General features: G+C 42.0%; 1 protein-coding gene across 1 annotated transcript in view; it reads right to left on the reverse strand.

The window, feature by feature from the left end:
* The window catches only part of LOC146831440 (histamine H3 receptor-like), a 39,447-nt gene extending 14,329 nt beyond the window's left edge, over positions 1–25,118 (reverse strand). Inside the window, exons 1-2 of the mRNA XM_085603910.1 lie at positions 24,857–25,118; positions 9,223–9,392 (exon numbers count right to left, since the gene is read on the reverse strand). Coding sequence (XP_085460036.1) covers positions 9,223–9,392; positions 24,857–25,118 — 432 coding nt within the window. The remainder of the gene's footprint in view (positions 1–9,222; positions 9,393–24,856) is intronic.
* Between the last annotated feature and the right edge of the window lie 1,619 nt (positions 25,119–26,737).

Genomic DNA, 26,737 nt, shown 5'->3' on the forward strand with positions numbered 1-26,737 from the left:
TGAACACGTTGCAACGTGGCAGCTGCGGCAGTAACTGCGTTATAAAGGCATATCGTGGTTCAGCCTTTGTTGTAAATGTTCTTACCTCAAAGGGACAGGCATGTCATATTGCAGCAATCAAAAGGTCGGTAGAGACAGGCCTGGAATAGGCATGACTATTATGTTTTTCATCCATCAAGGATATTGTGAGAAAGTGGATTATAAGCTGGGATGTGTTGTAGCTTACCACAAGCAATAATGTCACTATTCTTGTTAGGTCCAGTAAAGGTTTTGGTCATTTAAAACTGAGGTCAACACTCTTTAGATGGACCATAAAACAGACAGGTTTAACTTATGAAATTGTGTAAAGCATTTGGAAGCATTTGGAAGTACTAAAATAAGTCAAAAGCACATCACAATAAAAACTCAAATCCAATTTATAAAATCACAGAATAATTTAATGAACAAACTGACACCCAAAATAAATTCTATTATGGGTAACCGGAGATATGAATATTTGAACGTTTAAATTAAAATAGAGCCCAAAAATGCTAAGCACCAACCACAGTTATGTTATGGTATGTTAATTTAGCTAATAGTGTGCATGAATCGTCCCGGAAGGGGAATCTCAGCGCAGCAGGGACCTCGAGCGAATAAGGCAGCATTAGTATAGAAATAACTCAGTCTGAAGAAGCTTTCTAAATTGAAGGTAATCTGTGCACTTTTGTGTCTGAGTGGGTAGTTTCTTCTAGTAATAGATAGCCGCGTAGCAGAAAGATCTACCCCCAGAGCGTGCTTTCCGAATTCGGGGAATAGTAAGAAATTGTTTGCCTGTGAATCTTAAAGGTCTGCCCGGCTGATAGGAGATAAGCTTCTCTGCCAGGTAACTAGGTCCTTTGCCGGGCTGTGATTTATGCGCAATGCAACAGATCTTAAAAATTATACTTTTGCGCACAAATTCTAATATTCTAATGTTCCCACTCCTTCCACAGAAGAAAAATGGAGGAGGTCCAGCACTAACATTTTTGCCAGCTTCCCATTGCGTTGGGTAGCTCTGCTCATAGGGCCTCTCCTACCTAAACATGCCCATAATAGTAGCATGGATTTTCTGTTTTCTGGGGCCACTGACACAGGCCTCTTTCAAGAAGTAGATAGTGGCGGTAGACTCAATGTGCATCGTGGTTGGCAGTCACTTTATGCTGTGGTGTCTCTATCTCACTCCGAGTCTTGAGCCATTGTGAAGTCGCAGAGGTGGGTGATTTTGATGGCACCCTACTGGGGACAGTGATGCTTTGCGTGAGGATGTCACCCTCTTCTTCATCATCATCACCTCCCATCATGATTAGACTTGTAGCTGAAGTTCCCCGGCTCTCCTCACCACCCCAACCATGTTCAGCAATTTCTTTAAGGTGCGCCTCCCAATTGATTGTGTGGTGTTTTTTTATTCAGGGCAATTGGCCTCCAGTATCAAAATGTGTACCAGGCTTACCTTGACAAACATTTGTGTTGCAAACGATGCACATTGCAATGTGCTCCCCCTCTTTGCTAACTGTAAAAAATTCCAGACTGGGGAGAAGTACTTTTGTACTGTGAACACTGTCCCGGGCACACGTGATGTAGGATAAAACAATGGTTGAAAAGTCTCGTATTGAACCAATATCTATGGTCTACACCAGAGTGTTAATCAAATGAATTTAATGCTGAGAAGACGAAAAACAACCAGCCAACACTTTCGTCACATGAGGAAAGTATCCTGTGACTTCTTGAGGGCTGTATAGCAAAGCCGAGTCACTGACGGTGTCAGAGGGCCGGCGGATGGGTCCTACCCGGCCAGGGGGTCGGCGAGGACCAGGTTGGTCGATGTAGCAGGGTTAGCTCTGGAGGGATCCCAAGGATGAGAGACCCCTGCGGGATAGGGCTGAAAGGAAGGCGGTATGCCAACAAGATGTGCACGGACCTCTGTGTGGAGTATGTCCCGTCTCGAAATGGACGTGTAAGTGCGCAGGAGTAAGAAGCTGCGATGAGAGTATGCAGTGGAGAGTGAATGAGGAATCTGTCCAGTGTCTCACGGGAGGGCGGGGGGAATGGCGTGTATGCCGATCTGAAGAAAGTTAATCTTGAGTGTTCATAGCTGCGGGTAGGAAGACACTGAATCAGGGTTAGTTTCCACATACGGAAACTAACCCTGATTTAGTGTCTTCCCCATAGATGTTGGTACAATACAAGACTTTTCAACCATTGTTTTATCCTACATCATGTGTGCCCGGGACAGTGTTCTCATTATTGGTGTGGGTTCTTTGACTCACGCACTTACAAGGGTTACAGTGTATTTCCCCCGACCTGGCAGCACCGTAGATACTTTGGCTATATAAACACAACGCGAACCAGCTTGAGCGCCAATCTTCGTGTCTTTACTAAAAACCCTATCCCTAGACAGTACATTTTTACTGTGCAACTGCCAATATCTGAAGAAGAACGGGAGGTAGGTGGGCATGTCGTTAATTGCCTCTCTGTTTCTCCTGAGGTAGAGGTGGGTGCAGGTCTCAGCGGGGCTTTGAAAATAGGGGAGCTGGCGGTACTACGTGTGCACATCCCTTGGAGGAGGTTGAATAGCAATGTCAGACTCCTCTGTATCACCATCCACAATGACAGCCTAGGATGCGCTTGCAACTTTGTTTTCTTGCAGTACCTTTTGCTTGTACTTTCTTGCTGAGTTGAGACATCATCCCCCAGCAAACATCAGTGAAATAGGAGTCAGGGAATCCATGGTCATCGCGCTAAATGTGCTCAGTTGATCCAGTAGTGGGGGATGCCCTTACAACTTTGTTTCATTGCAGGACCTTTCCTTTTGCCAGCATTTTCTCACTGGGGTGGGACTTTGATCTCCAGTAAACACCAGTGAAACAGGAGGCCAGGAATCCCTGGTCTTTGGGCTGAAGGTGCTCAACTGACCTCACAGCACAGGACACTTGGATCACGCCCCGTTGTGTGACCGGGTGAAGACCAGACGAAGAGCAGTCTATCTACACCCATCCATGTCCGGGCGTCTTCTTCTGGTGCTATCATCTGAAAGACCCAATTAAGGAACTGTGCAATTAGTAGGTGAAGGTGTGTTCATGGCTAATGCAATCTGTCATTACTCATTAAGGGTCTGCTCTTAATGCCTTCATCGCCGGAGTCAGCTTTATTTTGTTAATGTTGTTAATTATGGGGAAGCGAAAAAATACCCCTTCATTGTCCACCACCACCAGCACGGCTCCCAGTGGGTTTTTGCAGTGTGCCATGGGTGTTATAAGCAAAGAAATCGAATTGGATGAGAGAAGACTATCTCGGTACTTGCCCCCACTATCTCACATTGCTTTGATAAAGTCACTGGTGCCTAGTAATGCAAAGGACCAACGGGAGTCGCAATCAATAGTTGACTTGATTGACTTTTTTAATGACCATTCAAAAATGCCCTCTCAAGCAAAACTTATTATTACATTGGCTCATTCTTCAAGAGCAAGTTTGTATCACCAGCAGTTACTGAGTCAGCAGATATCATTGTGTTTTATAAATGTTAGTGTTTTGACTCTCCAGCCATAATTCTATCGCACCTTTCTTATGAATCCACAATACAGATTTTATCTTACCAGGTTTTGTTTGGGCACTGTGCACTTTTTAGTAGCTTTTCTGCAGCAATGCGGTTGGTCTGACAATCTTATACCGTGTCCATAAAATACTATGGCTTAACAAACTACCTTGCCTTTTGTTTTGTTTTGTGCCCTATATCAGTTTTTGAGAGTAAAATGCTTGTTCTTGTTGTTATAAAGAAGGTTTTAGTTATTTGCTTTCATGGATTCTATTGAAACCTGTTCTGCTGGTTTACATTTTATAAGAGGAGCACTTGCACTCAGAAAATTGTATTGAAAATGTAGTTATATGAGAAGATTTTAGTACTCCATGGTTTTCAAAATTTATATTTGTATATATATTTTAGATATATCATTAAGTGACATGTGATATTATAAAGTTTGCGTGAGTAATGATAAAAAATGACAAGCAGGATTAACATTTGGATTTCTCGCTTTTATGATTTGTTTGCTGAATCAAATTAAGCTTGTGAACTGCATTGAATGCCTTGTTGTCGTCATCCTCCTCATCATTCCCTTCCATATGTCTAAGTCTTTCAGGAACTTTTCTTAACCCTTTCCTTTCCTGTTGTCTCCTGAACTCTGCCGGGGTCTACTTCATGTCCCTATCATCATCATCATCAGAGTGGTACTTGGAGAAGATGGTAGAGTAGTGCCTTTCCTTTTCCTTGCTGGAGATCTGGGAGACAATGATTCTGAAAGAGAAGGTTCCTGCTCCGAAGGAAGCTCAAAATCCTGTTCTGCTCCAACATCAGAAAAACGTACTATTGATGGCTGCGTCTGCTGTCGACTTTTCTCTGTTTCCTAAAATTATTGTGTACTACTTTGTGATAGGGACAAATCCAATTCAACGTCTGTACTCGTTGGCGTTGATATGATCGCAGTGGCTGCCTCACTAACAGACATGGTCCTGGGCTTAGGGTGGCGTGGTACTGTTGATGCAAGAGTTCTGCTCTCAGCTTGCTCCCCGGAGGCAGGTGTAGCAGGCACACATTGTCAAAAAAAGGTTTTGATCAACACTCCACTGGTGGAAAGGTGCTTCTTCTCACTGACCATTTTCTTGGCAGCAACTCTCTTTTGGGCAATCTTAAAGCTCTCAGTTGGCGGTTTCACAAAGCTGCACAAGAGGAAGTGACTGGAGGATTGATGTGTAACTGAACAGGCCTTCTGTTTGGTAGTACTGCAGGTAATGGCTTATGCAACTAAAACAAACAATCAAAAAAATATTTAGGGCATGATTATGACTTTTGGCAGTCCGAGGATGGGCGTCTCTCCACCACCATGCCCCTGCACCACCAAGAGTTGCCAATACCCACCAACTTACACGTTTTTTGTAGTCAGGTGGGTGGCATTGTGGGATTGCCATTACATGTTCCTGCACAGGAAGAAATGCACCATGTTGTAAATGTTTTCTGTGCAGGAACTGGGGCTGCAGAAATACAGGTGAGCACAACATGTGCCCTCTGCATGTACCCCCGTGCACAGGGGAAAAAGGGACCCCATAGGGTCCCACTTCTTTCCTCACTGCCAGCCTTTTCCTGGAAGAAGAACTTCCCTGACAGTGCTGGCAGTGAAGAAAGTCCTAATTTGCTTGGCAGTGCCTCAGGGCACCACCAAGCATATTGCGGCCATCAGACCGCCATGGGACCACCAGGGAATGGCAGTTCCCTGGCAGCTGTGGCGGTTCAATGGTGATCTGACTGCCGAAGTCCTAAGAGGGTGTTCGGACCACCGGTGCACCAGACTTGTAATTAGGATTTTAGTGTGAAACATGGCATTGTGTGCAATTTGAATTAGTACATACAAAGGCAATATTAGTGTTAAAGTCAAACCACACCACCATGCCATAATTCCCCATCAGTATAACACACAATTTATAAAATGATAGAGCTCTTTCCTTTATGTTCATATGTTTTAAAGAAGACACTTGTGGCACTCAGGGAACTAAATGGGTAAATGAAATAGTAATATTTTTTTTTTGTAAATGGAAGTTAGTGTGTGCCTATGTTAGGCAATGTGGTCTGGGGGAATGGAATATAATAATTATCATCATTACACAAATGAATTATGCTAGAGTCTAAAGTGCACCGCAGCCAGGGTGACCATGTGAAATTGAATTATATACCTAAAAAACTGAATGCTGTAGTGAGTCTGTGCGCCTATAGTGAATGGATGGATGGAAGGATGGACAGATGGATGAATGGATGGATGATTGACCAAGGCAAAAGTCAAAATGGGAAAAAATGATTTACAATTAAAAAAATGAAAAAATATATATTTTTAATAAAATAAATAAATAAATACAAATAAAAAAATGAACATTTAACCAATCAAAATAAAAAATAAAAAAAAGAAATTAAATAAAACATTTAAAATATATATTTTTTTACAATAAGTGAAATTATCCTCAAGCATATTAATAAACTGACATCTCTTCCTTCCATGCATGCCTATGGCAAAGGCACGCTGGCTGAAGGCACAAAATGACTGCCAGCCAATGCCTCGTGGATAACAACAGCACTTAGCAAGAAGGCATGGGGAAGAAAGAAGACATGCAGGCCCATGGTAAAAGCACCCTGACTGTCCACACAAAATGGCTGCCAGCCACATGGTCACAACAACAAGCAGGAGTCACAGAAAACAAAGAACAAATGAAGGGCTATGTCAAAAACACACTGGCTGCCTTGTGCCTACACAAAATGTCTGCCAGCCACATGGTCACAGCAACAAGCAGGAGACCTGGAAAACAAAGAACTCATGCAGGCCTTTGGCAATAGCACACTGACTGCCTACACAAAATGGCTGCCAGCCACATGGTCACACCAAACAGCAACAACCAGCAAGGAGGCATGGTTCCAGAAAAGAGCACATGCAGGCATATGGCAAAAGCACACTGGCTGCCTACACAAAATGGCCGCCAGCCACATGGTCAGTCACAACAACAACGATTAGCAAGGAGGCATGGCCATAACAAAGAACACATGCAGGCCTATTACAGAAGCACACTGGCTGCCTACACAAAATGGCCACTGGCCCTATGGTCAACCAGCAAGTAAAGACGCATGGAAAAAATGCTATATTCCAAGAGATGAGGTTGTGATAGTTTGTGTCCCTGAAGTCTGGGGTTGCCTTGGTCTGACTGGTGCATAGTGTTTGGTTGCAAAGAAGGGGCCATCGGATCGTGGTCACGGGCCCTTCCAGTCAATCACAATTATCAAGGAGCCTCAGGGGAGCAAAGGCATTGGAAACAGACGGATGACAGGGCCTGATCTCACTCATGAAATGCCGTGCAGGAAGGTCTCCTGGGATACCACAAATTTTGTGATGGTACTGGAGACAAGGGTCTTTAGAAATAGCCCAAAGTAAGGGCTGTGGTGGTAGTGACAGGGCCAATGGTAGTGTGAGAGCTGGCCTACAGGCTCCAAAGGCTCCAGCAACACAGGAGGTGAGTTTGCAGGTCTCTCGTGGTCTGAGCTGCCCTCCTACCAAGTTTGAGGTCAGAATCCCTCGTGGGGGCTGCAATACCCATACCCCTGTGCACTGCATACTTTTGCAAGTGCATATGCTTGTTGGCATTCCCAAAACAAGTGCACTGGGCTCCGAGTACCCCCAACATCTTGAATCATTTCCTACAAAGAACTACAGCCTCCTTGCACCGAGTGCTCCGTGGGATGCTGCTTTGTGAAACTGCTTGGGTCCTCTTGAGGGTCAAAAGTGCTTCTCTTGGGATTCCCTGGTTTCTCCAGTCTTGCCCTGACTCCCCTTGTGTTTGGTGAGTCTCCTGGACCTTGCTGGTCTGAACTGTAACCTTCTTTGCCCTTTTGCGTGGGTTGGCATTGCCAAGGCTTGTTGGTGTCCCCGCTGGACACCGACCCCTCAGTACTCGACATCCTTTGTGGGACAGCTTGTACCTGCCTTCTGGTTGTACTCGACATCTCCTGGTCCCTGTGGCTCCAAAGTCAAGAACCCCCTCAACGCACCTGAAGCACCCAACCCAATCACTCTACAGAGCTCCTGAGTGATCCAGACTCTGTCTCCTCTGCTTACCGGTTCTCTTCATCCAGAATCTACCTTTGGATTCCATCTGACACTTTTCTTCTACCCAGCAGTGGATCTTATATAGAGATCGACGGCGGTTTCCGAAGCCACTTCAGACCTATGCACCCGGCTTCCCTAGGATAGGTAACTCTGGTACTACAGTATCAACGGGTGGGGTGGCCTTCCAACCTCCTAACTTCCACGGGGTTTTTACGAAGTCCACTTAGAACAGTCCATAAACTTTAAAACTGCAACTACGACTCTCCCATAGAAATGTACGGCGCACGCGGACGTGTTCCCACACTGCAGTTCAATGGAAAATGTTTGCCAATGTCAAACGAGTCACTCTAACCTCATTTAAATGTAAAGCTGACATATTCTATTCAGGGAATCCTCACTCAGTTAATTTTAGTGAATTTGCATTTAAGTAAGTCTGATTTTTCTTCAAACAAACCTCTTACCATAGCCAGGGCCGGCTTTAGCACTGGTGGCGCCCAGTGCGACAATGTTTTTTGGCGCCCCTCCCCAATGATCACCTCCTCCACGGATTCCCTCCCTACCACCCTTTAACAGTCTCCATAACCACTGTCTCTCAGGTATATTTAATAAATTTTATAACATCACTCATAAAAGTGAAGGGTTTCAGAGCACTGTACATAACGCACACATTACACAGAGACTATCAATCATAGGTGTGTAAGTCAGTGTATAGAAAATGTTACATAAGACAGATGACAACAAGGGGTGGATTCACATGCCATCCATACAGGTAGGCAGTATAGTTGAAGAGTACTTGGTCTGGAGAAGCGCAAACTCTGAATTTAAAATGTAACACAATGGATTGGGGCTCTCTTTAATAACAAGAACTGATTTGTACCCAAATTAACCCTTTTTGCAACATTAGAATAATGGAAGTCTAGAAGAAAAAAAAAACATACGCTCTAATCTAGTACTTTGAAGTCTGAAAGCAGTTCTTTGACAGTTAATAGCTCACTGTAAACTGCAACTAACAAAAGGAAGTCTCTGACTAACGCAGTAACCTACTGACCTGTTTACATTACATTCACTTTGTGATCTGCATGGTACATGTTCTGTGCAGCATCATATTAACCCTCTGCACTACCTAACCAAGAATCAAAACTTCCTGGAGTCAAAACTTCTATTAGACAAAACTCCAATCTCACCTGGAAGACCATTAATCACCGGAGTTTTCTTGACATTTTAATTGCTGCCTGAACATTTCTAGAGGCCAGGAACATGGCAGCAGGTGCTTTTAAGCACAATCTGAACTAGAAAACACCAAACAGATGCCCCCGTGCGAAGTCAGCACCCGGTGCGGTGGCACCAGTCGAACCGCCCTAGAGCCGGCCCTGACCATAGCTGCAAGGGAATGTTATCCAAACTCATGCTTGACATCCGCAATATAAAGCAAAATAAGGCCATATTTTCAGAACACCTCAGCAGATACACTGTGGGTTCCAAGATCTATCCAAGTTGACCTGTTGCCATGTTAACAGATAATTCATTCTTGACATCTGTATTTAAAGAGTGCACATTTTTCTTGACTACTTACAGCTTTTGTTACAGCCAGGAAACGGTCATAGCTGACCAAAACGATGCTGTATAATGACGATTGGGAAAAAACATAATCCATGGCTAACCACAGCTTGCAGGCAGTCCTGCCGAGAATCCATTTTCCATTCATAACATAGTTTACCATGTAGAGGGGCAATGAACCAGTACCTGCGAAAATAAGGGCATAGTTAGGAATCCATAATGTACAACGTCTAGCTCATGCTGTTATGAATTCATACAAAATAATGTCCTTAGGCAGTTGTGAAGAAACTATAACCCCAGAACAGCTGAAGACAAACACCAAAACAAGAGCCACATATTGCACCTGAAGTAGGACACTGATCAGATTGACAAAGACTGCTCCAGGAGAACATTTGGTGATGGCTGTGAGCTTTTTATTTACAGTAATCGCCTCATAAAATATTTGCATAAACTTAGGATGGAAGACATGTTGGGATGCCTGTAGCATTAACGAACTGTTTGGTGCAAGTGAAATTCACATAGAGTTTCTCATCACTTCTTTGAGAATGCACTGAGCAGCTTCTTACTTTGTAGTGATTCCCCTTTTAGGCCCACTTTGGTTCTCCCTTAGTTCTGCATATTAGATGTTCTAGGCTGCCATTGCCTGCCCAGCCACACATACTACATTTGTTTTTGTGACATTATTTTTTCAATACCCTGTACGTGCTGGTGGTTATTGAGCGATTCTTCTCAGGATTCAGTCTGGACATTTTATATAGGGTTGCCTAGAATACGTAACAACATTGTTTACTGTTTTCTTTTCTGGAGTCAGCACAGCGCCTAATGTTTTAGACATAACAGAGTAGCACAGCTAAAATGAGTAGTAATGTAGTTTGCAATAGAAATGAACTGTGTAAATAAATGCAAATTAAGATGTGTCTATTGGAAGAGTATGTGGGTTTGTTAATTAGAGTCCTTTAAAAGTTTGGACTTGAGTAGAAATGTACTTCACAAATTAGTATATGTGAAACAGAAGTGTACTTTGTGAATTAGGATGGGTCTCTATATGCTGCAAAGGGGACTGGGTTGAAGGGGCAAGCTGGGGTAAGTAGTAACAGTTATTGTATTGGTGTGTATGTTTCATAAAAAATGCCAATAAAATGATGTATGCAACGAAAACAACTTAGGGGTACATGCATCAATGTAAGGTATTGCGATTCCTTAATAGGGATTTTTAAGGCATCGCTATTCGGAACTCGCAATTCCCTAGGCATGTAGGAATCAATAAAGAAATTGTGATTCCTACACATTCCCTATTAGCGAATTGCAAATTGCGATTCACAAATAGGGAATGCCTTCCCATTCATTCCTATGGGCCTAGAGGCCCATAGGAATACATGGGAAACCACTTGCAATTTGCACTTACCAAAAGGGTAATCCCAAATTGCGCATGCAATTTCAAGTGTGATAGGGGGCCAAAAGGCCACCCTGATTCACCCCCAAAAATGGCATGTGTGCACATGTGGCGCACACACATGCCCTAAGGGCATGTGTGTGCGCATATAGCACTTAGAAAAAAGCAATTTCTAGCATTTCTCTTAGGAATTGCAGTCTCAGATTGCTTCTTGCATTGCATTTAAGGAATCACAAATTGTGATTCCCAAAATGCATTTGCAAAATTTTGCGATTACCTATTGGCGATTGGGTTTGGGCTGGATGCATCCCAAATGGCTAATTACCGGTTGCAAAGGGGCCGATTCGCAGAGTCGGCACCTTTGCGACCGGTAATTAGATTGATGCATGTTCCCCATACTAGCACAGCTGCAGCTTTCCAACACAGTGGTTCTTATATAAACTGTGTCTCGTCCCCTTGGGAATAGAGAGGAGAATTCTTGATAATTTGACATGATAAGGATGTTTCTTTTTTACAGCCTGCTAGTAATGCTAATGACTTTGTTTAGTTTCATCTGCCTAGTGATCACAGTACATTTGCCTCATAATAGACCACAATAGTTTCAATAACTGTATTGTAAACTTTCCATTAGATTTACAAGCCCCTTGGGACAGTTTTACACCACCGTTGCATCACTTTTGTGACGCAGCAGCGGCGTAAACAATGCGCCACTATGCGACATATTTACAACGTGACGCATCTAGTGAGGTGCATCACGTTGTAAAGCCCTGCGCTACATTCTACCTGCATCAGGTATAATGTATGCAGGGTGGACGTTCTGTCGCAAGGAAGTCCCGTAAAAGTGACTCAGTGAAATCTACAAGATTTCACTGAGTCACTTTTACATCCCAGGTGCGTCAAATCCTTACGCCTCCTTGAAGCAGGCATAAGGAGTGACACAGCATATAAGGTTTATGGCACCCCTGAGCAGTGCTGGAGTTTCGTCGCGCTTGTGACACAACTCCAGGACTGCGTCACCCTTACGGCAACAGATGCGTCACTCATCTGTCTATCCATGCGACATGGTGCGGCGCATTGTAAATGCAGCGCATCCATGGTGGCGCAAGGGGGTTTTTGAGTCACGCAAAATAACTGTTGCATCCCTGCTAATATGCAGGGATGTGCCAGCTATTGTAAATCTGCCCCGTAGTGTCTTTCTTTTGTTTACTAAGGGCATACATGAGTGAGAGATGAAAAGTTAATTATCTGTTTCCAAAGTTCCCTTGGGGACTAGAGGGTCATGATCTGGGGACGTTAGGAGTTCAGATGAGGCACTGTGAGCTAGCCAGGATTTGGGTCGACAGATATTGAATTTGTAGAGAGAATCAGTCCCTACAGTTTGACGTCCTGTCATCCCAAGGCACAGTTCTGCTCTACTAGCAGAATCTCTGTGACATGGTGCTACCAACAATTAGTCATGTATTTATTTAATAAGTCTCTTGAAGAGTACTTGCGCGTGTCCATAGTACCCTTACACCTCCTCATGAGACGGCCAAGGTGTTGGGAACTAATTCTCCACAGTATTCTAGCAAGCACCTCATTTTTTATGTTGGTTGTTCAAGCTTGAACCTTTAAAAAGATTATCCATATTAGTGTTTGCACTTTGTTTCTATTACTGAGTTATTAAAGGTAGTGCCACAGGTTATACCTATAGCTGACAATTGCAAACCTGCTGACCATGCACATTTAAATGTACATGGCCTTGGCAATACAGGTGGTGACATAATCATTGTAGTTGAAGCCCATGAAGCCTATTGCTTAGATGCTTTTTATTCTTGTTCAATTTTCCATCTATGGTTGATACTACAGGAACATTTCATTAATATACTAACTTTGCACCACCAGAACAATACAGAGCGTATCAGCACTTAGAAATTTCACTTTCTCATTGGCAACAACAAAATTGGTTCTGAGGCTCCCTAATACACATACTCACTCATGTATGCATGGGTCCCCTAAATTAATGAAGGACAGAGCGGGCCAACGTTAGCTTGTTATACACCATCACCGAATTTACAAAATCTCAATGTTAATGAACTAGTGCAGTTATGCAGTTATTCAACCATCTAGTTAGACCATATAGACACTTAATTCAATATGTTTCATGCACTTGCTGGCACAGCCATCAAGGGCAGCACTAGCAGGGCAACCACAGTTGCCTGAAGTACCTACAATAAGTCCTGCAGTTATTCATTCAATTAAGTAAACAATTCCTGCAAACCGTGAGGATATTCCTTTTTGGATCACCCAAAACATTGATCCGTTTGAAGCGGTGTTTTCCCTTACAGGACCACAAGACAAGCACAGAATGCTAACTATGTGCTTACTCCATAGGATGGTTCCCCAAGTAGGAGACTGTAATACTTGGGGCACAGTCTTTGCTTCAGTCTATACCATCAAACATGGTACTCTGCCTATGTCAGTCTTACCGGAGGTGTTAAAGCAAATACGTAATGAACATGTGGCAGCTGCTGCCCTAAATTGGGGGATGGAATTAATGGGAAATTTCCCCATGGTCTCTTTATTGATCCTTTTGAACATTAAAGATGAAGCATCATTTATGGCTATATGCCTGCAGCTCACGCAGGTTGCACCAGTCAACCAGGAGCATCAGCCACCTGTAATTATTATCTAAGTATATATTTCTATAGGTTACAATATGTTAGGGGCCACACCAGATAAACCACAACTTGGCAAACATGGTTCTGACAAGAACACTGCCAAACAGAACCCAGAATTTGTAAAAAAAAAAAAGGAAAAACCAAAAGAAAAAACTAGGTCTCAAGTAGGTTGTCCGCCATTAAGGCCTTATGATGGACGCTAAAATCTGTGTGATTGTACACAGTTGAAAGCACCTGATAAGTATCAGTTTTATTATACTCATCCTTCTCGTTCCTTTCACAAATTATCTGAAAATACTGGAGAGGAGGAGATTCTGAACACATACATGAAGAGTATATAAATTGAAAAAGGACTCACAACGCTCATCTGACATAAAGATAGAGAAGGAGGAGAAACCTCCATTGTTAGACTTGGCATCCTTGGCGTGGTTTCCCTGTCTTTTTGCCTCTACCTCCTGTATTTTTGATGCTGTGCTGGATTTCATTTTTCCTGGCTTAGATGCTTTGGGCACTTTGCCACTGCTGATCAGTGTCAAAGTGTAAGTGCTCCCTGTGTAAATTGTTATCATGATTGGTTATTCATGATTGGCGTATTTGATTTACTGGTAAGCCCCTAGTAAAGTCCACTGACTGTGCCCAGGGCTTGTAAATCAAATGCCATTAGTGGGCCTGCAGCACTGATTATGCCACCCACGCAAGTAGCCTTTCAGATGTAACTCAGACTTGCCACTGCAGTGTCTGCATGCAGTTGTTTACTGCCATGTCGACCTGCTAAGTACACCCACTTGCCAGGCCAGGCCCTAACCTTCCCTTTTCTTACATGTAAGGCAACCCCAGGAAGGCCCCAGGTACCCCCATAAGCTGGGTGCAGTGTATGTGAAAGGTAGGACATGTAGTGGTGTTTGTGAGACATGTCCTGATAGTGAAATACTGCTAATTTCATTTTTCAATATTGAAAGGCTATCTGTCCCATAGGCTAACATGGGAGTTACTTTGTAACATCTTACAAGTATAACTTTCCAGTGGGACAAAATAGAGAAATGGAGTTTAGGCTCTCTGAACTCAGAATTTAAAAACACATCTCTTTGGGGAGATTGTTTTTAAATTGTGTGTTTGAAAATGGCACTTTTAGAAACTAAACATTTGCTTATGTAAGCATTCTGTGTGCCTCTGCTGGTTTGTGTACTGACTGTCTGAGTTTTGGTGTGACTGGAGCTGGGGATGTGCATTCACTGTAGGCAGCCATCAGGGTGGAGGGTGGTTGAGGTATGCCCTGCCTTTCCTGGGTGACTCAAAGCTGATCTGAATAGACCCTGGGTGCATTTTGAGTGGTAGGAGGAGTTTCCCTTGCACCTGAATAGGCTCTGTCTCCTGTGCACAATTTTGTCTCCATCTCCTGTAGTGATGCTGCACTAGAGAGTCCAGAACTGGTTTGGACTGGGATCAGAGACCCTTGCTACCAAGGGAACAAAGACAAAATGGGGTATAAGTAGTGGACCTGAAACCCCAGAGGATTACTTCTGGACTCAAGAGGAACCGTTGCCAAGGAGAAGAGCTGGGGACCTGTGTGAAGGAGTACTGCCACTTTGCTGTGTGCTGTGTGGGGTTGGCCTGCAGTTGCTGCTTCTGCCAAGGAAAGGACAAAAACTGCAACTTTGCTGAGAAACCTGCTTGAAGAAGAATCTTGAAGGGCTTGTGTGTGCTGGCCTCCTGTTCTGAAGTCTCACGGACACAAAAACTTTACTACCAGCTACCCTGAACTCCACTGCTGGGAGTTCCGACCTGCCAAGAGGTGCCTATTCCAGTTTTGGGCCTCTGGAGGTTGTTCCTGCTGTTGGGAGCTTGAAGAAACCTAAAAGAAGCAAGAAAAACAATCTCTGATGCCATCAGCGACCCCGCCATGACGCCACAACCTGCACAGAGACTGGGGGCACTGCTTGTGAAGTGCACGACGCACCGTCCCGCCTGCACCGCAGCTCCAACGCCATTCAACGACCACAGTTATCGGCTTTCCTGACACCAGTGCTCGCACCAACACTGTCACCGTCAGCTCCTGCATCTCGTTATCCCAAAACCGATAACCGCTAGGGTGACTCCACGCATCTTTGACTTCGCATCACATCATCGGAACTGATGCCACACCACTGATGCAACTGACTTCCCCTGTCCTGGACTATACATCTTGCCTCCTTGCAGACACAACGCCTTCGCCTCCCCCATGGCAGCCAGGGAGCCAGCCTCGACATCAGTACCGATGCCTCATCTCTATATCTCTATGCCTTGTCCAAAGACTTTGTTCCAAGGTACTGCTGTTTGGGGGTCCGTGTGACTCGATGCCCGATGCCGTGCACCTCGCGGTCGGGGCCGGAGCTATCTGTTTTCTACAAGTTCTTTTTTTGAAATACCTGTTATAAAGTTGTATTTTACTATCTGCATGTTCGTTTTTTGTCATTTTGGTCTTGTTTGGTTTCGATAAAGATATCTTATTTTTCTAAACTGAAGTGATGTCTATTGGTGGTATTTTCACTGTATTACTGTGTGTTTTGAGTACAAATAGTTCACATGTTGCCTTTGGGATAAGCCTGTCTGCTCGTGCCAAGCTACCGGGGGGGGGTGAGCAGAGGTTATATAAAGTGTGTATCCCACTTACCCTGACTAGAAACAAGGGTCCCTACCAAAACAAAGGTACATACCTCTGCCATTTAGAGACCCCCATTTCTAACATCCACAATTTAAGCCCCAATCTAAAAAAATAAGGTGGCGTCTGTTACAGCAAAGTATGCCACAAACACTGAGAAATCTACTCCTGAATAGGAGGTGGGTGGTGACTCTCCTTGACAGCATAGCAGAGGTCACTATAGTATGCCAGTAGCTCCATGGGTTTTTGGCAGTGAAAGCAACTGATCAATATGCTACAGTTGAAACCCCAGAGAGGAGCGTAGCTCCTCCAGACAGATTATACCATCATTTTTTGTGCTTGTCCCTGATGAGGTCAAACAATCGTATGCAGCAGAATGGGTCTTGTACAAGCCCGAGTTTTATATCGCAATCTATAAGCTGGGATAAGGATTCTCCTTATCAGGTAATATCCATACGGTCCAGCCCACAAGTGCAACCAAAATACCTCATAAAGCAGGATGGTAAAGCTCCTGTTAAAGAAATATTTTCACAATTAGAATACCAGGGAGTAATTTAACCCTGTGTCTTCCAAATGAACAATTCCCTTTTTCCTGTCTTAAAACCGGATCAATAATATTGCATAGTCTAGGACTATAGACATTTAAATAGTTATACACGCAAACTTCACACACTACGGCACGTATAAATAATATAGTTTTTAACAAATGTAAAAAAAACTCTGGATATTTCCCATTCTTTTTTCTGCCAAAATGCGGCACCTGAAAGCAGGGATTGTAGTGCCTTTTCGGTGCTAGGCTTTTAACGTTGCTTTACTTGCCTCAACATGGGGAATAAGAACCGTTCAGGACTGTTTGCAGCCCACATTGTGTCAGTTCTGCATGATATTGCCCCAGATGCATTGAGCTATGGAGATGATATCTACCTGATGGATGATGAGTTAAACACACATTTGGCTAGAGTGGATCGCATAATATTAGGATTGACTGAATCTGGCTTCAGAAATCTAATATAGCATTTCTAAGTGTACTATTTCTATCATGCAAACTTACCCATGAGGGACAAAAAGCCTTGCACCACACTTCCTAGAAAAATGAGCTCTGCTACAACCACCAAAAACTTTTAAGAAACTGCTATCGTTTTTAGGATTCCTTAATGTTATACCTGAATATGCACAATACATTAAATCATTACATGAATGAATTCACCCTGATTTTTCCAGTTCACATTGGACAACAAAAAGGTCCCTATGTTACAATTCCAAGGGTTGGTGATTGTTTGATTCCCAACCAAGTCCACAGTCTAGCCTTAGTGATAGCTGCACATGAAGGTGTCGCTTCTGCCCATGCAGGTGTGGTGGCTACAATTTAGTTACTACCACAGCCTTATTGTTGCCATGGCTTATATAATCAGGCCAAGAAGTATGTCCTTTGTTGTGACATTTGTTAACAAATTGAAAGTTGTACCTCAGACACACCTTTTGCTTGTACACCAAAGACACACCTGTTGATTTCCAGAAAACCATTCTGCTGCATTTATTTGGACCATTGTGGTCCTCTTAGTTCAGATGGAGCATTTAAATGTATCCTATGTACAGTTGATTCTTTTACTCAATGTGTCTGTGAATGTTGCCAAAACATTTGACTGACGCTTGAACTATTATTAAAGATTTGGAACTCAGGTATGCACTACATTCCACTTGGACCAGGGTCCTTCTTTTGCCTCTAAGACTTAAAGGGATACTATGACTTTCCTGGGTGTAGAGGTGCATTACTCTTTCCCCTATCATCTGAGGGAAATTCGGTAGTGGAGAGGATGTCCCATGACTTAAAGCAAACCTTAACTGCTAGAGTATTAGGTTCAGGGCATAGCTGGATCCATCAACTAAATGGGGTACAAAGAGAGCTTAATAATCTTCCTAAATGATCTTTGGGTGGCCAGACAACATACAATGTATTTTTTGGCATTAATATGTATGTTCCAGATGGTCAGACATGGCTGCAGCTATGCCCTTTAATGTAAATGATCATTCTGCTGTCCTACAGAATTTGCAACACTTCTGTGATGTCAATCAAATGTACGGTTGAAGACGTCTGCCTCTTCCGGAACAATGGAGCAACCAGCACCTTCTGGCTGGATTCCAAAAACTTGTTTGAGAAAAAATTGTGGTGAAAAAAAAATTTGGCCCATTATACTGTGCACTGGTGCCAGTCCTTGGCATTCAAGGTAAAAGAACTGTAATCTTGCCAATGCTTGCTAGTTATAAAGACAATTGTTTTGTCTCTATTGATCACATCAATCTACATCATGTGGCATATTCTAAACAATAGGCTACAAGGACTCCATGGTAGTCCGCTAACTCCTCTCGCTACCAAACAGGAAATTCCTCTACAGCTTGTGAGCAACATTGAAGCTGTTTTTCCTCAGCTGGGGAGGGTTGCAGAGAATTAACTTCAGTTAATTCCTATTGCTAATTCGAATGCCAGTCATACGATGGAAGTGAGTACTGTACTTGCTGCTGGGTCTAATGCAGATGATGTCATTTTTACTGATCCACCTCTTGTGGTAGCTTCCAGTTCTTTTGCTACAGCTGTAACTCCTGTTTTTCAACAAACTGCTTCTGGTTATTATATGGGAACAGATGATTTTTTAACCAACTCTTTTGATAGTTCCACCGTTCTAGAAACACAAGCCTGTGTTTTCATTTCATGGCTGAAAAACACATACCTGGCCCCCCCGGGCTACATGTTTGGATAGCACTTTCCTTGTTTTTTATTTCTTTTGATTGGATTTGTGACTGTTTTTGTTTTGCTAACAAATGGCCATTACCTTCCAGAACACTGTCACAGAACTGGTTGACGAGGTTTAAACGCCTCACTCATTTTCACATACATTAAAAAGAGAACTGTCCTTTGTGAACATCTCATCTGTTCCAGTAACTTTTGGAATGTTTGTTATAAGATCCCTTCTGATATTTCGGACCTACATCAATACTGCAGATTCCTTACCTCTTCAAGGTGTCTATGGGTAAAGTTATTGTACCTGGATTGCATTCTGATGATTGGCATGTTGACACTGTAAACTTCATGCTTTTAGAGCTGGAGTATTATACTGTTTTTGAAAGTAGAGACCTGTATCTAAATTGGGCTGATTAAGATGAAATGTTCTGTTATCATCATTATGGGCATCATCATTTACATCGAACTAGTCTTCAATGCACACATTTTAATTACACACAATGGGAACTTTATCCAACTCCCCCACAAGTGAGCTCAAATACATATATAGATAAATTCACATATTTTTCTAGACATGATTCTTTAGACCTGAAATCATTATATTTTAAACTAGTCCCCACATCAGCAAAGAAATATATGCTCGCGCAAATGGAAATAAGATATACAGATTTGTTTGTCAAACAATTAGCCTTGAAATGCTATGAGTATTGTAAGGATACCATTGAATTGAAATCAATTTGCGGTACCAAACATGGGCAGGTTCAGGGAACAGACACCTTATTCAGAACCTGCTTAATTCCAACACAAATGATTTCTCCAATGACACAGTTCAACAGACTTCTTGTCTGGAACTTGGTAACATTAAAAACATGAATTCACCCAACATTCCTTCTATTGCCATATTTGATAATTAGCAACATTTAACAAATTATACTGAAGAACAGCTCAATAGTATGGTGCAGGAGGGTACATTTAACTCCACACTTAGACTTCTCTCCACCCATCCCTTAACACTAAAAACCCCTTATCACCACTAAACTCCACCCATTCCAGATCCCTAAAAAACCCTCATCACCCCTAAACATCACCCATCATATATACCAAAAAACCCTCAGTAGTCCTAAACTCCACATAGATGTATTGTAATTTCGGTGTTTTCCCTGAAGTTATCTTTCCTTTAAAATGTTTCCTTTTATTTTCAATGTATTTATATTTTCGTAAATTTGACTTTCCTTAAAATTGGTTTTGCATTATTTGGTTTTCTCTAAAGTGGTTTCCCTTTTTTGATTTTCCATTAATTCACATTTATCATTTTTAACATCAGATTAATACTTTCCAGTCAGTAGATCATTGTCAGAGTCTATTTTGTAGCTGAGAATGGCTATTGTTCTATTTTCCTTTCATTCCTGGCAATAAGTAAGATGGGGAGTCTGTAGCGGTAATTTTGATCTGTGTAGATATGTGCATTAAAGAAGACCACAACGTCCTCACACCTGGAATGAGCAGTAGCTGGAACTTTATTTCTCTATGTATTTTCCATATTTATACAGAGGGCACAGAAAATGATGAGTATAAAAATAGAAAACCATATCATGGGCTCTAGGGGCATGAGAGAACTTGATTGATGTAGCATATGCAACCAATTCAGCTTCACAATTAGCTTACTTATTGTGACAAAACTAGCGCAACCATGATATGGAAGATCATAATTAACACTAAAATAGAACAATGTGTATCAATTCTGACTGAGATTTATTAATAATGCTAACCTATGAGGAACAATAGTCCAGGGTTTAAAAGCAGTTAAATATTTGAATGAACAGAGAGCAGAAAATGTATCTATTGGCACAGCTATCTTAGATTTTAAGCTGCCATCCCAGGCATGTGCTGCGTGCACTATACACTTCAAAAATCATGGCAGCTGCATGTTTCACTAACAGTATCTTGCCTAACTTCCTTAATCTTTCCTAAAGTGGAGTTTCTTTCCTTTATTTACATGTTGGATGAATTATGCCTTCTACCATTGCCCTTCTTTTCTAAACAGAATAATTAAGCTTTTAGCAATTGTGGCTGTATACCTTTTATGATAATTTGTTTGAGCACTACCTACCACTTTCTGTGCAAGCGAGCAATTCATTGGCCTTTTCCTCTTTGTATTGTTTCAGACCTTATTTATGCCAAAAGCAATCTAAATTCTCTTGTGATTTTCTGAATAAAATAGCTACGTTTTGGATGCTGGATTACACCAAGCTGGTTTTCTCTGCCTTACATCCAGAAAAGGAAGACACACTTGATTGGCAGACTTTGAATTCTTCTTAGATAATTATACATTATATATTATTACGTAGGCTTCCATGAAACACGTGCCAACTGTGTATCTATGGATAAAGATGGCTGTGGTTGAACATACAAAGATTCTGACTAAAAAAGACATTATGAAAACAAAAGAAAAAAATCAGAAAGATAAAACGAATCTCTTTACCAAGTTTTCCGTATTGGTGCCCCCTAGAGGTTTTCGGTTTGTGTTCTAAAAATTTTGAAAGCAGGAGTAGCTTCTCTTTAGAACTTCATAGTGCTCGGCATAATCTATTTACCATACCAAAAAATAATATTAGCTTTTTTTCTTATAGTGCTTGCAACTGCAAAGTTTAGCATTTCCCTGAAACTCTAAATAACAGATAACAGGTTTTATATTTTTCTTTATCTCACTCTTATTAAACTGAACAAAATGAAAAGGTTCAGTCAGCTTTGACAGAAATATTCATGCCAGGATTTAATGCCTGAAGTATATAATCCTCTCAAAACAAGTGATGAAATGAGCTCCTTTCTCTCTTGGATATTCAGTGAACATGCTGCGCAATTGACAATGCTGTGCAATTGTTGCACCCATATTGTGTTTGCTTCAACAGAAGGAGTGCTATGTCCATTCATTGCATATGTCTTGAAGTACTGGAACCAAGATACACCTAACTGATGAACCCAAATCTGGGCAAAAGTGGTCCGGGATGCTTGCGTCCCGGCTCAGTGAGGACCTGGCCTAGTAGTTCAGGCTGGGCTGTTCCTACTGGAGCAGGGTCAAGACTGATTTGCATATGGCTGCATCGAAACTGAGGTAGCATGGTGAGCAAACAACAATGGACTGGTATGTGGCCTAAAGCAATTGCCAGTGGCTGAGAATGATTCAAGCATTCCATGTATCAGCTTCTTGTTGCTGCCTTGGATTATGAGACATTTTAGTAATTTCTTGCTAGCCACAATTGAGAAAAGAACCACACCCTAATTAGTGGGCTCTCTTTGGAATTCTTGTGGTATGTATCTCTGACAGAGTACTGTAAACAGACAGTTTTGATCTCTGCATCGAATTGGGTCAAGGTATTTTTCACAGTCAGCAGAAATAATTCCTAAAAGGTGTGAGACTACTTTTCTGTGTTCTCTGGCAGTTGGTACTGTGTTTACTACTGGTGCACAGCTTACTCCATTTTTATACTTGACTCTCCAAGGGTAGACAAGACTACCAAACCAGGCAAAGTCCATTAGCTAGGGCATAGTTCCTGGAATTGTGCAGATCAGTGGAGGGACTTGACACCAAATAGCCATGTTCTGTGTATTCTGAGTGAGAGGCTAGAATCTCTGAACACCATTTTAGGCTTGTGTCACAGCACAACTCTAGGGCGGAGTGGAGCTCAGACACCATTGCATTGCAGCTATTTTGGGCAACTAAAACATGGATGTATATTTATACTGTCAATCAGACATGTAAAGCTGACCTGTGGGGCAGAGCCTAAATGACAACATTTATACTATTATATCTATGATGCAACTTTTTATAATAACTATTTTGCATTGAGATAATAGTAACACATAGACACGCTAAAGCTATTTGTAGAAAGAAATTATGTTTATGTACATTTAGGGGCATATTTACAATAAAGTGGAGAAGCGTGTCATAAACCAAAAAACTTTAATGACACGCTTCATCACTTTTGGAATGCAGGGCTACACCATATTTACTAGAATATCGTGCAGCCCTGCATTTCCCCCTGAACTGGCACTAACTATAGCTGCCTAACGCCAACACAGGCACCTTTGCACCATAGTGCAAGGGTGCCTGTGTTGAGGGTAAGATTGTTTATGTGCAGGAAGGTCCCCCTTCCTGCACATAAACAATCTGTAAATGCCGCATGCAGTGGTAGCACTGATTCTGCGAATGCAAGTCATTTCTAAACCTCCTAAAGGAAAACTACCGACCTTAACCCTGAAAGAAAATTAAAGTGGATGAGTTATAGTCAATCTGGTCCTCTTTACAATGTGTACCTCAAACATATTGATGATTACTGTATTCATCAGTCACATGTAGATTAACTTGAAGTATTATATAAAACTATAGGACTCTTCAGCCCAGATTATGAAAGGTGTCACGCAATGCAGCATAGCACCCACAGAGGTTGTGCTGCATTGCATGACAGGGAAAGAGCAGTAGAGTGCCATATTCACAGAGATATGGCACTCTCCTTCCATCTCCCTAGTGCTGGCACTGATTTCAGCTGCTGTGGACCAGGCACACAACTTAGCGCCATAGTGCTTGGGTGCATGCCTGAGTCTACCATAGGTTCTGTACAACGTACCCTTCCTGTACCAAATACTATTGCTAGAAAAGTTTAAAACCTTTTCCTACTTTATATGCAGCAGGCATGCAAAGTAGTAAAAGAAAGGAGACATGAAACATTTCTCCTTTTAACACCTGCTTTCCAGCGGCGTTCATCATTGACGCTAAACCCTGTGTACTAATTAAAGTAGAACGGGATTAGCATCAAGAAGCATGGGTGATTGCCTGGGAATACCCATGTACCACCTGTGTAACCCCCCTTAATGCAAGTAACGCGAATCAGCATTTTGAAATACATTGAGTTAATTTTTGGCACAAACCAATGCTAATGCCAACTAGCGTTGGTTTGTTAATCCCGTAGCTAAACCTTTGTGAATCTGATCCTTCGCTTGAGTTTATAATAATTGCTTAAATGAATGTTAGTATAGGGAATTCAGAGAAGGGAGTTAAAATATTGGGGCCCCGATTTGCTAGTTTCTCATGCAGTGCAGTGCAGCATAAGCAAATGCTGCGCTGTGTGAGAAGGAGAGCAAAAGAGCACCATTTTTACAGAAATATGGCACTCTCCTCCGTTCTCCTGAGCGCTGGTGCTGAAATGTGTTGTTGTGCGCCACAGATGCACCTTTGGATACCCTTCCAGTGCAAACTACTGTGCTGAGACTCACTTTAACCCTTTCCTCACCTTGCTGTACATGCAGCACACATTCAAAGCCAGAAAAGAAAGGAGAAATGAAAGCATGTGATAGCACCTCATTGAAGTGGGCACTATTTTCTGATACTAAACCTTGCTTACTTTTTCAGGTGAACAAGGCTTAGTATCAGTAACATTGGGTGGTTGCATGGGAATGCCCATGCACCACCCATGGTACACTCCCTTTGCGCTAAGTGATGCAAAGCAGTGCACTGCGCTGCTTTGTGCTACTTTCTGGGGTTGTCCAGCACTAACCAAGTATAGCTCCGGAAAGCAAATTAGTATACTTTTGTGATGTAAACACGGTGCTTAAACTTAGTAAATATACCCCTGGGCGGCATATCAGTTTCACTTTTAATGATGAAATGTAGTTATGGAAGGCTAGTCCTGTTCACACATACAGTACCACTCTGGTAGATAAGACTGCAGGGACTGGATCACAAAAAAATGTATTGTCAGTGTTATTATGTGTCATTGGTGATGAGCAGTGTAGTGCTTAGAGAGAAAACCTTTACCACAATATTATGAAAGTTTAATGCAGTCAAGGTACTATATGAAAATAACTTGTATGTATGTTTCAGCAGACTGGTTGTAGTTGAGTGTAACAAACCCAACAACTGAGCCCATTAATACCAAAACAACGCCACAGCACAATAACAAAACAATAGTTGCAGAACTATAAGCCAATATCGACACACATCCCCAAGACAGTGGTTCAGCAAGACAACCATAACACCTACACACAAAAAACAATCCAAATCACACCGGCAAAATGCAACATAATGTCAACAAAAGAACACATAATTGAAGTGCAAATGAATTGTTAAGACAGATACCATACCAAGCCAATCATAAAGGAAATGGGGATAGAATTTAAATTATAGATATAAACCTGGTCAGTGATTATTTTACAATGCTTCTTTACCTATGAAGAAATCACAGATAGACAAGTTGAAAAGGAAATAATTACTCTGAATCCTAAGTCTCTGGTCTACCAGAAAACAGAGAATGACCAGAGCGTTTGAAACGGCGGTCACTGCTATGCAAAGGGACATGATCACAGTTGGCAGCATGAAGTTGTTCTTTGCATACTCCTGTTGGCCTGGGTCTGGTGACAGAGAGACGGAGTTAAACTGCAAATGCTCGTTCCTGAATCCATCAAATTGAGTTCTTGCTAAGGCAAACATAGCGCTGAGTAGAAATATAGGATTTCAAATAGGAATCTGCATAGTCACATCTGATGCTCCTGTAAAAAAATATAATTTGATGAAAGCAAGAAATATTCATTTACGTTTTTTTAATTTCTGAACATGTGGTTCAATTTGTCAACATATGAATCGAGCAACTAAATTAAAAACTCTTATTAGTGTTTATTAAAAACCACATCTGCTTATCATTCGCTATTTATTTTAGAGTCACTTAATTTGGAAGAAACACGTCCCGTGCTCACAGTTTATCTTAATAGCTTCTCTCATTTACTTTTACAAAGTGCATCTATTGAATCTCAGCTTATGCAAGGATTATTGCATGAATCAATTACGTTTTCGGGAGTATCTATTTTGTCATTCAACAATATGAGATTTTAGTTACACTTCATTTAGTGTATTAACAAAATCAGAACTCATGACGACAGATACTAAAACATTTTCTCGAGTAGCATCCCTTACCATTGCCCTTTAGATGCACCCTCTAATGGATAATGTAGCCTTATTCTTCCATGAGATAATACACCAGACAGTAACATGCTATCCAATAGATTCGCATCTCCAAGATCACCTTGCATTTATAGCGTTCAAGTAAACACATTTTCTCTGTGGAGATGTATAATTGAGAACTGAATTAGAATCATCTAAACACATAATAAGCGGCACATAAAAAACATATGTTCATATGATATAAGTGTTTCCTTTTTATAATCACTCAGTAGGAAAATTAGCTTGTGCTTTTCTGAAAAAAAAGCAAATACAAGAGACCTATATATTCAATAGCATTTCAGTGTTGCTTGCTAATTATGTTTCATTTAAAAAATGTCAACCTTAAAAGCGCACAGATATTTCATTATGAGAAAAGGCATAAAGAGCTGGTAAAATTGACGCTACTTTTTAAATTTGTGTCGGAACAAGAGGGACACGTTAATTTGTCCTCTTTAGATTGGACATCCAGACTAATTGTGAGAAATTGAATTATAGCCCGGGAGAGATATAGTCAACAAACTTAATAAAATATTATTGTGAGCCCTGCAATCCTTGGCGTGGTTTTCCCCTAACTATTTTGCCTTCATACCTCATGTTTTTGCTGAATTCGTTTTTGCTGGCTTTAAGACTCTACTCACTTTACAACTGCTAACCAGTGTCCGCGTGCTCCGTCCTTAAAACATGTTGGCTATATGTTAAATGGCTTATATCCATTTGGCATATTTAATTTACTTGTCAGTACCTAGTAAAGTGGCGCAACCTGTGCGAAGGCCTGTAAATTAAATGTTACTAGTGGGCCTCCAAAACCAATTGTGCACCCACTTAAGTCAATCAATCAATCAATCAAAGCATTTATATAGCGCACTACTCACCCAGAGGGTCTCAAGGCGCTAGGGGAGGGGGGTCCGCTACTGCTCGAACAGCCAGGTCTTGAGTTGCTTCCTGAGGGCGAGGTGGTCCTGGGTCAGGCGGAGGTGGGTCGGGAGGGAGTTCCACGTCCTGGCGGCGAGGAAGGAGAAGGACCGTCCCCCTGTGGTGGCTCTTCGGATGCGGGGAACGGTGGCGAGGGCGTGGCCGGTCGATCGAAGCTGGCGTTTGGGAGCGTAGAAGTT

This window comes from Triturus cristatus, chromosome 5_1 (assembly GCF_964204655.1).
Source record: "Triturus cristatus chromosome 5_1, aTriCri1.1, whole genome shotgun sequence".
Classification (NCBI taxonomy): Eukaryota; Metazoa; Chordata; class Amphibia; order Caudata; family Salamandridae; genus Triturus; species Triturus cristatus.